The sequence below is a fragment of the Podarcis tiliguerta genome (genome assembly GCF_965153285.1).
Source record: "Podarcis tiliguerta genome assembly, chromosome: 4".
NCBI classification, from domain to species: domain Eukaryota; kingdom Metazoa; phylum Chordata; class Lepidosauria; order Squamata; family Lacertidae; genus Podarcis; species Podarcis tiliguerta.
In genome coordinates this window covers 62,356,192-62,370,878 of record NC_139537.1, presented here as the reverse complement: position 1 = coordinate 62,370,878, position 14,687 = coordinate 62,356,192, and the positions used below count along the sequence as shown (strand labels likewise).

Sequence of the window (14,687 nt, the reverse complement as noted above, 5' to 3'; positions counted from 1 at the left end):
GACATAAAGTAGTTTATACTTGCAGTAAGGAAGAAAATGAGAACTTACGTATGCAGAATGCTGGAAAACACAGGCTTTATGTAGAATGTGTCACCCCATGATCCCTCAAGCCACTAAAGAGAGGGGAAATTATGATCCTTTTATATGCTAGCCACCAACAGGATTAACTTAAAAGATACAATACTGCTCTACCACCAGCAGCCCACAATTAAACTATGTTTTATTCTGTTAGCAAAAAAAATGGTTTTCAGGGTAGAATCTTCAACTATAAGGACAATCGACTTTCACTTGAGGCTTTACACCATTTAAAAAACCATTAAAACTGGGCAATTTCTCTACCTCTTCTGCAAAGAGCTCCTTGGCATAAATTCACTAGAACATCTTCGAGGTGACTGAGTATACTTGTCTTCTGGTAACTGGTGGTGCCTCAAGTCATTTTCATTCCACTTCCTTTCAAAGTTAGTTCCTAACGGCTCATGGAAAGTCTTCATCCCTTTTGTATTTCCAGCAGCAGCGCGGGGGTCTTCATGCATCTCTCTGTCACGTGTTTTGGACGGATAAAAAGAATGGTTGTGTTCTTTGCGAGACATTTCTGGATACCTGGAAGGAAAGTGGCTTCTTCCGATATCAGCATTCCTTTCTGGTGAATGTGTCCTACAAGGTTTGTGACTATACATATCTTCCGAAGGGATTCTTTTCAGAGTTGGTGAATATGACCTACATTCATAAAGTCGGTGGTGGTTAGTGTCATGTGGTGCATATCTAGTACTGGCTTGTCCATATTTCCCATCTTCCACTCTCCAAGGCATAGGCTTCTTTGCATCTTTCCGGAAACCTTTGTATTCACAGTCATAATTGCTATGATTGTGCCTTTGTCTGTTGTGTTCCTGATTCCTGAAGGCAGGCGATAAAGACCTACATATAAACACACAAAAATGCAATTCCATTTTAACTACTGTAATACAGCTTCTTTTTGTGAATCTTAGGCTTTATCACAAACCGTGTCCAAAAGTCTCTGGCTGAAATTACCCTGAGTAGCGCATTTTTACTAGCACATGGGGGCTTCGCAGTTGCGACTTGCAGTCTCTCCCATTTTAAAGTCAATTAAAATGCATGTCCTGATACTTAAAAGGACAATAAACACAAAGAACAGGTTCCTGTAAGCAGATCTTCTCCATTATACAAACAGGAATCTCTCAGGAGTTGTGCACACAAAGCTTGCTCTGATCTGATGAATCACACTTAGTAAGCCTCTCCTTATATGCAGTCATTCCAACTTCATTCAAATAGGTATTAGAACACTAATGTGAAGAAAGGAGAAAACACTAAACTTGCATTTCTATTATCAGAATCTCTTTCACATGTGGAGTCCTGAACATATTTACTGCTCTACATTATTAGGACTCAGCCTCAGTCAAACCCTGAAAAAGTCCCTTCTGATAACATCATTTAAGGCTCTCTTCTAGTAAGTTAAGAGAAACCTTTATGATCCGTAGAAAAATATGGACATTTACCTTCGTTTCCATCTTGGCGATCTTGATCGTGATCTAACCATCTTTTCCTATCAATTAATTTATTGAATCTGTAAAGAAAATATAAACAAATGACTACTTATTAATAATTGGGATCTGTTACAATTAAAATAGATAACAATTTTAAAATGTTTACACAATATCAGAGGACTTTAGTTTAGGCATTTTATTTTATGGTTAAATGAACAGCCACATTGTGGAAACAAAAACGAAAGGGAACATTTGTATAAGCTATTCCTTTACTTTAAAGCAAAGTAGTAGCAATTTGCTGACTTCATTTCTGCAAGTTAGTGCTGATAGGCTGCATCCAACTGGTGCCTTCCTGCTGATGAAAAGCTCTTTGATCCAATAGAACCTTCTATTGGATCAGAACAGGAACAGGAATCCTGGCCATCTCAGTTCTCCTTCACATCTACAATCCCCTTCTATGCCACACAAATAAAATCTGTTTTGTAGGAGGATTTTTTTGGAGGATGTTTTAGAACAGCATGTGAGATGTAGGGGCTGCAGGGATCACCAAAGAACATCATATACAAAAACAATGGGAGATGAGCCTAATCCACTTCATCTATATCAGGGATGTCCAACTCCCAAGAGACTGTGATCTATTCACAGAATATAAAAGTGGAAGAGGTCTACCCAAATGGGGGGATGCGGGTCAAGGTGATTGAGCTTTTTTTAGGGGGCCGTAGCAAATACCTCGGCCGCTGGGGAGGCTACAACATAAATCTATAAACAGAAAATCATCCTGCCAGCGGAAACTCCCATCTTCCAGTCTTGAAATCATGTGCAGATAAAGGAAAGAGGGAGGGGCGGAGCCGAATGCGCCTTTTGCCCCATGGACAAAAATGAGCCCGCGACTCAAATACTGCTCAGAAGCTTCAGCTATGGCACTTCTGGATAAGTTGGATTAGTGGGAATTTAATTGGTATAAACTAGCTCTGTTAAGAAGCTAGTAAACCAATGCGGGAATCCCAGGTTTTCAGAACACCTACTTATAAAAAGTGGAAGCATTTGAGATAAACTTTACATTCATAAGCAGCTTGTATATGGCATGTACAGTGGTACCTTGGGTTAAGTACTTAATTTATTCCGGAGGTCCGTACTTAACCTGAAACTGTTCTTAACCTGAAGCACCACTTTAGCTAATGGGGCCTCCCGCTGCCGCCGCGCCACCGGAGCACGATTTCTGTTCTCATCCTGAAGCACTATTTCTGGGTTAGCGGAGTCTGTAACCTGAAGCGTATGTAACCTGAAGCGCATGTAACCCGAGGCAGCACTGTATAAGGCAATTTTAAAAGCACAAGTTCAAAGGCTCCCTGGACAATAAAAAATTAGCAGCAGAGTATGTAATATATTTATGTCAGGATTACTCATAGTTTGTTAAATTCTATTTCTGAATCCCAACTGAGACCAAGTCTTTGTCTCTGTACATAGGGGTGTGGTGTTTGCTTATGATGTCTGCTACCTGAACAAATACATTCAGGGAAGTTGTAGCAATCAACATAGAGGCATCCAAGTATACTGCAATCTGAGATTGCTACACAAGACTGCCCACTTTTGTGGCCTCTTTTACAATACTCATAGTACTTCCAGGGTCAGTCTGGTGGTGCCATCCATACGTGAAATCTGCACAGCAAAAACTGTTCAGTAAAAACCTGAGAGGCATGGCAGCTTCAGTGGCTGCAGAGTCGCTTTCTCCACATGTGAAAAAAAGGATGCGGGTGGCGCTGTGAGTTAAACCACAGAGCCTCGGACTTGCCGATCGGAAGGTCGGTGGTTTGAATCCCCATGACGGGGTGAGCTCCCGTTGCTCAGTCCCTGCTCCTGCCAACCTAGCAGTTTATCTACTTGCACTTTGACATGCTTTTAAATAGGTACCACTCTGGCGGGAAGGTAAACATCGTTTCTGTGCACTGCCCTGGTTCGCCAGAAGTGGCTTAGTCATGCTGGCCACATGACCCGGAAGCTGTACGCCAGCTCCCTCGGCCAATAAAACGAGATGAGTGCAGCAACCCCAGAGTCATCCGCGACTGGACCTAACGGTCAGAGGTCCCTTTACCTTTACCTTTTGCAGAGTATTGTAAAATGAACGTATTCTCTTGCCTACTGTCTTACACATTCAGTTTTTCACTCATTAATGGAACAGCAACATGAAATATGTTCTAATATCAGAACTGTTTCTACACAGTGCTCACTTACGAATAACAGTCCTATCCATGTCCCAAATGACTGCACAAAGCCAAGAAAAATACCATAAAAATCACAGCCCTACCAATCCCAAAGTTGGATATGTGTGACAGAAATCACAGCCAAGAAAAAGGACTTGTCATCCAAACAGCAATGCAATCACATTGGTAGCGTGGGAAAGACTGACATCATGCATAGGATCTTGCTTCGGGATAAAGAGTACTAGCATAATTTACAGGGCAGACACTCCTTTCACCTTGTGGAAAGAAACCGTTCACATAAGAGTCTTTAAAATTCACCCCAAAGTCAAGTCATTTAACGTCTTGACCGGGATGTTTAATCCATTTAGAGGACAAAAAAATTACTACAAAAGTTACTCAATTTGTTTTGCTACTCTTCAAAGAAATGTGAACAATGATTTATATATTTACCCAAATCCTTACATCCTTTTAATACAACTTGAATCTGCTCATCCTTCCTTCTGCTGGCTACCAAAATTAAAGTACAGGAAACAAAATGTTTTGGGAAATAGCTCTGGATGATAAACAGATGCACATATGACACTCCTTTAGATGAAGAGACATAATTTAAAAAGTTATTCCAAAGGCTTACTCTATTCACTGTGACTTCAACCTTTGTGGGTGGATGGCAGCTGCCAAGCCTAGGATGTAACTGCTTTAGGCAAATGGGTGGATATTGTGGCATGCCTTTACATTTCTGGAAGTAAGTAAAACCTGTTGTCAGTAACTCAGGTGCAATACAAATTCACAACATTTTAGACAGAAGTAAGGTAAAGTCCCTTTTTCTATGGAGACTGGAAGGCATCAACAAACCATTTTGCAATCCACAAGACAACATTTAGAAAATGTTGATATTTGGGGCAAACACTTGGAATTCCTTTGTAAAGATATCTGCACAACATGCCAAGGCGGCTATCCTGTGTGTACTTGCTTCACAGTAAGACTCACTAAAAATAATTTAAGATAAAGTCTCAGTTACCAGAGCAGTAATTTCTTTTTTTGAAGAAATGTCCTTACACAGAGAGATATGCAAGAACACAACCTTTGTCATGGTCACTGGCTTCTATCCAGTTTTCAACAGAGGATACTTTCAGACTGACAATTGCTTTCTTGTATTGTCATCTGTTTCTGAAACATCTATGTAACTAATAGCCTGAATGGCATTTGACTTTGCCGAATGGAAAGGTAAGATATTTAAAAGTGTTTGAAAAGAAAGATCTATAAAATGAGGAAGGTTATAGGATTCATTATGCAGGAATGAGAATTGAAGATATGTATTTGACTTCTCCTCTCCTTCCCACCCCTCACACCCATCCAAATCAAAGCAACAATAAGCAATCTTGGTTCTGTGAGTCCCTAACGATTACATAAAATTATTTTCAAAAGTTATATTCTGCCCCTCATCTCAACCTCATCACCATGCTCCAGATGTTCCACAGAGTCAAACCACAACAGAAATGAAAATGGCAAGTTCTAATCAGTTTGAAAAGCACAAAGGTTGTCAAATGACTTGTTATATAAACCATATCCCTGAGAAATAGGAAACATTTTTATTTCTTCCACCTTGACAATGTAACATGTAGAAGTTTAGAACCCCCGAAATGATATTTGAACAGGCTTTTGTTGCTCTGCTTGCTGCCTGTCCCCCTTTATGCCTGGTTCATTTCTACAGCACCTACTCTAACCTTGCTATTGCTTCAGTTGCTTCACCCAGAATCACAGATCCAGGAATTGACTCACAGGTCCCTTCCTTTTCCCAGCTGCCACTGGGAAGACTGTTTATAGAATCCCAACTCCACAAGACCCCTGATTATGTCTCATCTTAGACAGTCATTAGAACAAAATATGAGGTTCAGACTACAATCCTAACCCCACATACCTGTAAACCCCACTGAATCCAACAGGAATTACTTATGAGTAGACATGGTTAGGATTGCACTACACACACACACACACACACACTTTGGGCTCTCAGGTGAACAGCCCTCAAGAACATCCTGGGACTAAGCCTCACATTCTGATAATGGAGTATTCAACAGCCAGGGTGAATTTATATAGCCCTACTCTTACATTGTAGGGAGGCGGGTGGTGCTGTGGGTTAAACCACAGAGCCTAGGACTTGCCGATCAGAAGGTCGGTGGTTCAAATCCCTGTGACGGAGTGAGCTCCTGTCACTTGGTCCCTGCTTTTGCCAACCTAGCAGTTCGAAAGCATGTCAAAGTGCAAGTAGATAAATAGGTACCGCTCCGGTGGGAAGGTAAATGGCGTTTCCATGCGCTGCTCTGGTTCACCAGAAGCAGCTTAGTCATGCTGGCCACATGACCTGGAAGCTGTACCCCGGCTCCCTCGGCCAATAAAGCGAGATGAGCACCGCAACCCCAGAGTTGGTCACGACTGGACCTAATGGTCAGGGGTCCCTTTACCTTTACTCTTAAATTGACAAGACACACAAATCTGTTTCTGTCATTATTAATAACCATGTGTCTAATACAGGAAGATTTGGGAAGGCAAAGGGTACACGGCCTTCTGCCACAAGGCAAAAGCAGTATTTCTCTCTTGGGGGTGAGTAGAAGAACTCCACCACTGCCCCTGTTATCTGGTGGCTATGGATCACCCCATGACCAGGAAGGGGTGCTTAGGGGTGTTAGGCTAGATAAAGCTTTCACCTCATTCTGCACCAGCCAACAAGTTAAGAGAACCAAAGTGCTCCACACTGAGAATCATGGCAGTGCAGGACACTGTCATCACATGGAAAGTTTCACCTTTTTCAGGTTACCTCAGGTAAAACCCTCAAACCGTTACTATTCAAAACTTTACATGGGCTTCATCAATTGCCCTATTTTATCCTTTACACTGCAATTTATGAAACAGTCAAAGGCTTACACATTGACATAGTCTAAAAATTCTGTGGGTAGAATTCACCTAACAAACACCACCAGTACAAACCCCTGTTTAAGGGCTTTCACTTGCACAACAGTGTTTCCACCCTGCTCCCCATATGAAATTAGAGGAGAAATCAAAACTAGCTTGGCTGTAGATACTCAGGGATTTTTAAAACATTTTTTTATACTGGAAAACTGTGGCCGCCACCTTGACAACAGCTAAAATTCTTCTGCATCCATGGGTATTGCTGCTTCTGCTTCAGTTAATTTAGCATACTGCAGAGGGAACATTGCATAACCTAGCACAATAAACACCAGTGTTACACACAAACCAAGGAAGGCTAGCTTTTTCCAAGAATGGACTACAATGCTAGAATCCAAAGATCTGGCAGCTGCAAATGCATATGGATAGAATTAGGCACTGGTGCTTCCAGAATAAAAGTCATGATTAAAGGAAAACACTACTGTTTGGCCTGAAGCCCTCCACAAAAGTATATATGCTAGATGCGAGAAACCCAGAGGCTTTGGCTTGATGATCAACTTCTCATCCGTCTCTCCTCACTATGAGAGATTTTTAGGTGAGCAGGTTAATGGAGTGCATGGTACAGTAGTTTAGTTGGTAACCACACAGGAACAAGGAAGAAAGGAAATTGGCAACAGTATGTTGCAAATCTGCTCAAGGCCTCCTGGAGTTACTATGAGCCAAGTGATGGTAGCATGAACAACATACTTTAATTTTTTTAGCAGTATCAATTTTCTTGGAGTCTGTATAAGAAATCCCTTGCATATTTTGTTAAGGTTTTTGTTCATGCAATAAGAACCAGAACACTAAGCTGGAAAGCTGCTGTAAAACTACATTTGACGGAAACAGGGGCTGGGGAAACCCAGCCAGATGTCCGGGGTATAAAAATAAATTATTATGATAAATTATTATTAATTCTAAATGATCCCTGAGTCAGATGGATGTTGGTGCCATTCCTGTTGAAACTGTTATAAAAAGGAGAAAGGGGTCTGTGATTATGCTCTACAAATAACAGTTACGCAGAATTGTTTTTTGCATTTTTAACTGTACTATTGAGGTTTTTCCTCATGTTATGCTTAACTCCTTTTTGTTTCTGATATTTACTGAAGATACAGTGGTACCTTAGTACTCAAACAGCTTGGCTCCTGAACAAATCAGCTCCCGAACGCCGCAAACCCGGAAGTGAGTGTTCCAGTTTGCAAATGTTTTTGGAAGCCAAACGTCCGACACGGCTTCCGCTTGCGTGCAGGAAGCTCCTGCAGTCAACTGGAAGCCACACCTTGGTTTTTGAATGGTTTCGGGAGTCGAAAAGACTCCCGGAACGGATTAAGTTCAAGAACCAAGGTACCACTGTAGTCCTATCTCACAATACTTAAAATGTTTACATTGTGTACTTACTATGCTATTCACGCAGTAGGTGCTAGAAAGCAGAGCATGAACATAATATTGTACAACTTGAGATGTTCTCTTCAACATACAACACTTTAACTACTCCTTTAACTACTTTGCATTATGCATGTTTGAGCACATATCAGCTTTGAAAAAGAAGTCTGTAAGTTACCAGCCCTTGCGTTGACACACACTCTTATTAGTCATTTGTAGAACATCTGAGGTTTGAAAGAAAAATAATAATCAGCTCTTCCAGTTTAGGAAAGGTTCATTATATAGTGGCCTGGAGGTGATACTTGCCATAGGAAGCCAGGCAACAAGCTATATATCTCACACAAATTTGCCTGCATACCTAAGGTCTTCAAAGAAAGTTTACATAATGTAGTTCCTCCCTCCATCATTTTTATAGAAAGAACAGTGCCTGAAACAAGATATTTATCCAAGAGTTTAAAGTTCTTTCTTATAAAACTTGCTGCCACAACAAGCAAAGTTCAATTTTGCCACAAGATTATTAAGATTTGTATTAGATGGTTTTGAATGATTTTTTCCACAGCCCTGCCCTAGGGCAGTGGAAACCAGGATGTCAGTCTAAACAGACTACTACATCTGGAGAATGCATTTAGCTTTGAAAAACAATCTGGTAGAAAGTGAAAAATGTCTTGTGACCATACTTCTATGACTGAAATTTAATATTTATTCATTTAAAAATATCTGCACTCAATTTAAGTATTTAAATTGATAATTTAATGATGACAATAAATTCACAGTGGAGACCCTAAGACAGCTGATGACACCTTGTACATCTCCTCCTGGCAACTCTGCAGCCAAGCTGGTGCCCGTGCCAAACATATTGCTCTGCTTTCCTTTAGACCACATCAGCAAGGCTGAGAAGGAGGTATTGTCTTCTGGGTGAGCCAGGACCTCCATACACCCTGCCCAGACATGCACCCTGGGGCGTTTTTTTCAGTGCTGCTAACACAGTGGTTTGACTTCACCCGGAGCCGGAATCACTCTTGAGATGGATACCAACAGCAAGCTGACAAATCAACTATAAAGAAACTTCAAAAAAGAACACAACAGCATATGCTTATGCCAAACAAACTGAAGCCAATTCTATTAGAGGTGACAAAAAAAAATCAAAGTCACAAATTGATTAGTTTTTTCACTGCTGTGGATGCTTTGAAAATCATATTCCAAATGCCAAACTCACAATCAAACACATTTAACTACCTTCAGACAAAACCTTGTTTTCAAGCAATTGGTTTTGCTTAAGTGTCCTTGCATGCTTGCAGAAAGAGCAAAATGGAAATTCATGAAATTTCAGAATTATGCCTTCCTCTTTCAGCAAATATAATTGTGTGGTGCAAAGATTTGTGGGAACCATAACTAGAGGTTTTAGATTATACTCCTATGTATTAGAAAAACTCTGTTTCTTTGCAAACCAGTATGTTTCAACATGAACACTTTTGTTTAGGCAATATATAGTATATCACCAAATTGGAAATTTGATTTAAATCTATTGGGCAATATTCAATGTTTGTCACACTCCAAGAGTACATCCACTGAAATAAACAGATTACAAGTCAATCAATTTCAATGAGTCTATTCAAAGTATGATTAATGTGGTCTCCAACCAAACACAGCTCCATCTACTCAGAAGCAAAGAGAATCCAAAAGAAGAGTGACACTAGTCACCTAAGCTTATGGAAAAAGCAGGTGCGTACAATGTATGCAGAGGTGAAAGAAAAACAGCAATTTATTCCAAAACCCAAACTGTTAAAATAGAAACTTTCAAAACTGTAGTGCGCAAGAACAACTGACAATCAGTTCCATTTTATAATTTTTGGGCATATAAATAAAAACCTAGGGAAGTAAGAGCAGATGTGCACAACCACCCTAAGGCAACTGAACAAAAATGAATTTGTAATTATACACTTAGTGTAAGAAGGAGATGTACTATATTATTTATAACTAACTGAATTCACATAAGACTCTGCTGAGCAAGTCTAAGATCTGAAGAAAATTAACTTGCCAAAGGTTCACAGCCCTACAGACAAGCTAAAAAGTATAGCACTTTGCTGAGCGATACCCAACAATTCCAGGCAGTGTCAACCATTCCTCTCTTCACTCCATGAAAACTCACTACGCTCAACTAATCCAATGAAATGGAAAGCAAAACTTCAGACATTTATGAAAGAGTTATTTAAGAGTTCTCTCATGTGCAAATACAAAGATAAGAGCAACCCACTGGATGTGACTAAAGGTCTGTCTAGTCCAGTATCCTGTTCTCACAGTGGGCAATCAGATGTGTCTGGGTACTCCACAAGCAAGGCAACAACCCACACCCATAGTTGCTACCTAGGCAAGAGATAGGAAAAGCGGTAAAGAAAGCAGTTCCCACTTGTTATCTTCTCAACATATGTTTCTGTCTGTCTTTATCACTTCTCCCAAGTACCAGTTTATCTGAAGCATCAATAGGAGATGGCTATTGCCTTCATGTCTGTTTGCAGGCTTCTCAGACACATCTGGTTGGCCACTGTTGTTACTCTGCTTCAGGTTTCTGGTATCCAAAGCGGTATTCTGGCAGATGGAAAAAGAGAGAGTTCGATATACAAATACAAACTTACATATCTCACCATATTGTAGTTAAACAGGTTTCTCCTTTGAAAGTTGCACCACAAATGCAGGAAATCAAACATCTGATTTCCTCCATAACAGTCCAAGCTGGTTCTTTGCTTTTGTATCAGCCTATATATTTCGGATCACTTAGGAGCTAGTATTACATTTTTAGAAACCAGCTAATTTTTTTTTTTTTTTTAGAAACCAGGTGATCAGCTGTTATTTTTTACAGCCTTAACCTAGCAGATATTAATCCCTCTTTTTGTGCTCCAAATCATGGTGGTTAAAGATTCTTACATGTTTACATGTGAATTTATTTTATTAACATTTGTATACTACTGCCCTTCATCCAATGATCTCAAGGCAGTTCACTGCATAAAAATGCAAGATAAAAGCACAAAATACGTATTAAAAACAACAAACCAAACCAATAACACCTCCCCACATTTAAAAGAATATTGTATGTTAGTTAGCCAAAGGCCTTGTTGAAGAAGAATGCTTTTGCTTGGCACCTAAAGACGTATAACGAAAGTGCCAGCCAACCCTCCCTTGGAAAAGCATTCCACAAATGGGGAGCCAACGCAGAAAAGGCCCTGTTGTCACCCTATGGACCTCTTGTGGAGGAGGCACCCAAAGAAGAGATTAAATCCACTGCAATGATTTTGAGCATAGTGCTACAGAATGGCAACGATTCTGACTTAATGTGTTATTAAGAATACAGTTTTCCTTACCATTTGTCACACTACTGCCAAACTATCACTCTCACAATTTGGACATCTAGGTAAGTTGGGTTTTTTTTTTGGGGGGGGGGGAGGTTAAACCCCAGACTAATTTACTCTAATCAGCCTTTTATCTCATGCCACAGCAAATAACTAAAACCCTATAAAGAACACCCTGAATCCACCGAATGACGGGTGTCGTGGCTCTCTACACTTTAAAAAAACCGTTCGCGGTAGGTAAGCACGGACCAAGGAAAGGATGACCAGGATGGGGGCAGCACCCCAACCCACCCCCAAATACGAAACCGAAGTATCTCTTGTGTGTGACAGTATAATAACTGCGGGTAGTTTTAAGCGTGGCAGAGAAGGCGGGATGTCGCTTCTCGGGACAGGGCGGCTAAACGGGACCGGGGGGGGGGCAGGTGGGGGGGGGAATTCGGCTCCACACCCAGGAAAGGTGGAGGGGAAGGTGCAACTCCTTTTCCCTCAAGAGAATCCCCTGGGTGGACGGACACCCCCCGCCCGCCCTCGACCTTCCCACCTCAGCCCTGGGGAGAGTCTCGGCCGCGGCAGGCCCGGGAAGGAGGGGGCGGTGTCCCGAGACACTTGCCTCACCACACTTGCCTCTTCCAGGTCGCGGCGTCTCTCAGCCTCCTCGCCCGCCCGCTCGCTCGCTCGCTCGCCCAGCCACTGCAGCTGCCGCTTCTCCGACAGGACCTGCCTCCGCCTCCGCCCTCCTTCCTCCTCGGAGCGCCCACCTCGAGGCTTTCCCAGGCCCCGCGGCGGGAGGAGGAGGAGGAGAGAGCGAGAAACAGAGAGGAGGAAGCGCCCTTCTCCACCGGCCAGGCCTACCTACCTCGCCCACCCCGGCCCAGGCGTAAGGGCCGGGCCAAGTGCCCCGGAAGTAAAGGGGCGGGGAAGGAGCGAATGCCGACGCTTCCCTGGCGACCCTCGCGGGGCCCGGAGGAATCCCTCGCTGCTGCTCTCTTGCCCCGCCATGCGCGCGTCCTCCTTCCCCGCTTCGTTAAAATAAAAGAGACGCAGCCGTGTATTCTGGCATTCTTCACATACACACACACACACGAGGCAGTGCATTTCATTCTTCCCTTAGTATTGTTTCTTCTGACTGCCTTTTGGGTGTGGGGTCGGGACAGCCTTTGTAATTTTTATTTTTTTTAATGCCTCGAAACTGTATTTACCCGGAAAGGCGGCCTAGAAATACTTGACTGTAAAACAGACATAAACATTAAAAGGGCGTTAAACTCCACATGGCGCACTACTGAGGCTGACTGTAGGTTAATCGCAGGTGTGTAAAGGTAGGCTCTGTTTTCCCCCCAAACCTGGGTCTTCCCCCCCCCAGCTGTTTTTTGGAACTACAGCTCCCATCATCCCTAGCTAGCAGGAACAGTGGTCAGGGATGATGGGAATTGTAATCCAAAAAACAGCTGGAGACCCAAGTTGGGGAAACGCTGCCTGGCTACTCTGGCGAGAGAAAATGCGCTTTTTATACATGCCGAAAAGGTACTCCAGTCACATAGCCCAAGGCAGGCTTGGCGTTCAGATTCTGCTCCACAGCTGAGCCTTGACTGATGAAGCAGCCCTTCCCTTGCTTAGCAGGGATCTCCCATACTCATCCTTGCTTAATTTTGGGACCAAAAATAAAGTACTCTTTCCTAGCTGTATCGATTTGGAGAACTAAAAATGTTCTAAGACATTTCCCTTTAGCAACATCAAAAGGGTACTGGCCTACTATGGATTTCAGAACTTTCACTGTATTTATCTTTTTAAAAATAATATTAGAGTTTAATGCTATGCATGAATCCCACAAAACTCAATAGGACTTTTATCCAAAAACCATTGAACTGTAATTTCAATTAGTTTCCCTAAAATTGTTCACATGGGAATAATAAATCTCACTTTCCTAAGTACAAATGGTACTGCAAAATCAATGTATTATCTATGGGCTGGGAACCACAAGTTCATAAGTGTTCAACTACTTAGGAATTGGAACAAGTCATAAGATAGATACAGGAAAAGTATAGTAGTTAAACTTGGAAAATATCTGGGCACAGTGCAAAGGTATTGCATAGGAACACAGAAAGCAGCCTTATACTGAATCTACATGGCTCAGCCCCACCACACTGAGTGGTAGCAACCTGAAACACGGTTTCAGATGGGACATTTCCAGCCCACTTGGAGGTGCTGGGAATTGAATATAGGACATTCTACATACCAAACAAGTGCTCTAAGGTTTCACCTACACAAGATAATGCAATTTATGGCCCACAATGCTGTTCCAAATTTAGTTTTTCTCTTTCCTTTAATAGGCTAATCTCTGAGCTAATTCTCATGTATTTACTTTTATTGTTCACGTCCTTTTGGATTTGTATATTTAGATTTTTGTTTTTTGTGGTTAAATAACTGTTCAAAATATTACATGTGTGTCATGCAACTCATATACACAGTTGGCACAACATCCTAAATTATGAGACCCAGGGAGCAAACACATCAAAGACTTGTGGCACCTTAAAGAATAGCAAATTAGATGTGGCATAAGTCTTCATGGGTTGGAGCCCACTTCATTACATGTAGTAAGTGTGGTAGTTATATAGCCTCTGAATGCAAAATGGAAGGTGTATTAAGGAATGCAGTTAATGGGTTAATTCCACTAGTGAGGAAGCAGCTGATTTACTCCTGAGATGCACCTTGTTGAATCTCATGACTTAGTTATCAGTGTTGGTTTGGAGTCAGTTGTTATCAGAAAAGGGTGGGTCGCTGCAGAACTATGGAGTTACCTAAACACTTTGAGAAGAACTTGTCTGAGAAGACTTGGGAGAATTGCCAGACTTCAGAACTCCAAAATCTAAGCTGTTGCACGACTGTGTGCATCAGAACTCATACCAATTAATAGCTTTATCCTTAATTAATGTGTCTGTAGAGTAAGTAATAGAACCCTGCCTGGAACCCTGGAAAGCTACTACCAGTTAGTGTGTAGACAATACGGACTGAAATAAATGGGCCAATACTGTGGTCTGACTGAGTATAATGTAGCTTCAGAAGGTCATATCCAAGGCTGTTGTGCAAGATCGGAATCACCACATGCACCCTGTTGTGTCTCTATAAAACTTTTTTAAGGGAGCAAAAAGTTATTCAATAATGAAACTGTCTGAACAATAGAGTATTTTTTTATAAAAATGCATGAATCACAGCAGGCCTTATCTTAGGATTCCTCCTTGTGTGTAAAAGTTTGAGAAATACCTTTCTAAAAAATGATGTCTGCTGCCACAAGCAATTTTTGTAACTTTCTGAATTAA

General features: G+C 41.6%; 1 protein-coding gene across 12 annotated transcripts in view; it reads right to left on the bottom strand.

Annotated features, from left to right (window-relative positions):
* The window catches only part of BCLAF3 (BCLAF1 and THRAP3 family member 3), a 29,688-nt gene extending 17,192 nt beyond the window's left edge, over positions 1-12,496 (bottom strand). For 2 of the 12 annotated variants that reach the window (XM_083439438.1, XM_083439435.1), the window contains exons 1-3: positions 12,230-12,496; positions 1,515-1,582; positions 340-915 (exon numbers count right to left, since the gene is read on the bottom strand). In XM_083439438.1, the coding sequence (XP_083295564.1) occupies positions 340-915; positions 1,515-1,555 (617 nt within the window). In that variant the 5' untranslated portion in view covers positions 1,556-1,582; positions 12,230-12,496. Of the gene's footprint in view, positions 1-339; positions 916-1,514; positions 1,583-4,334; positions 4,440-10,490; positions 10,616-10,671 lie in introns of all 12 variants that reach the window. The other 10 variants (XM_083439441.1, XM_083439436.1, XM_083439443.1 and 7 more) reach the window with 9 other exon arrangements.
* Positions 12,497-14,687: the final 2,191 nt, after the last annotated feature.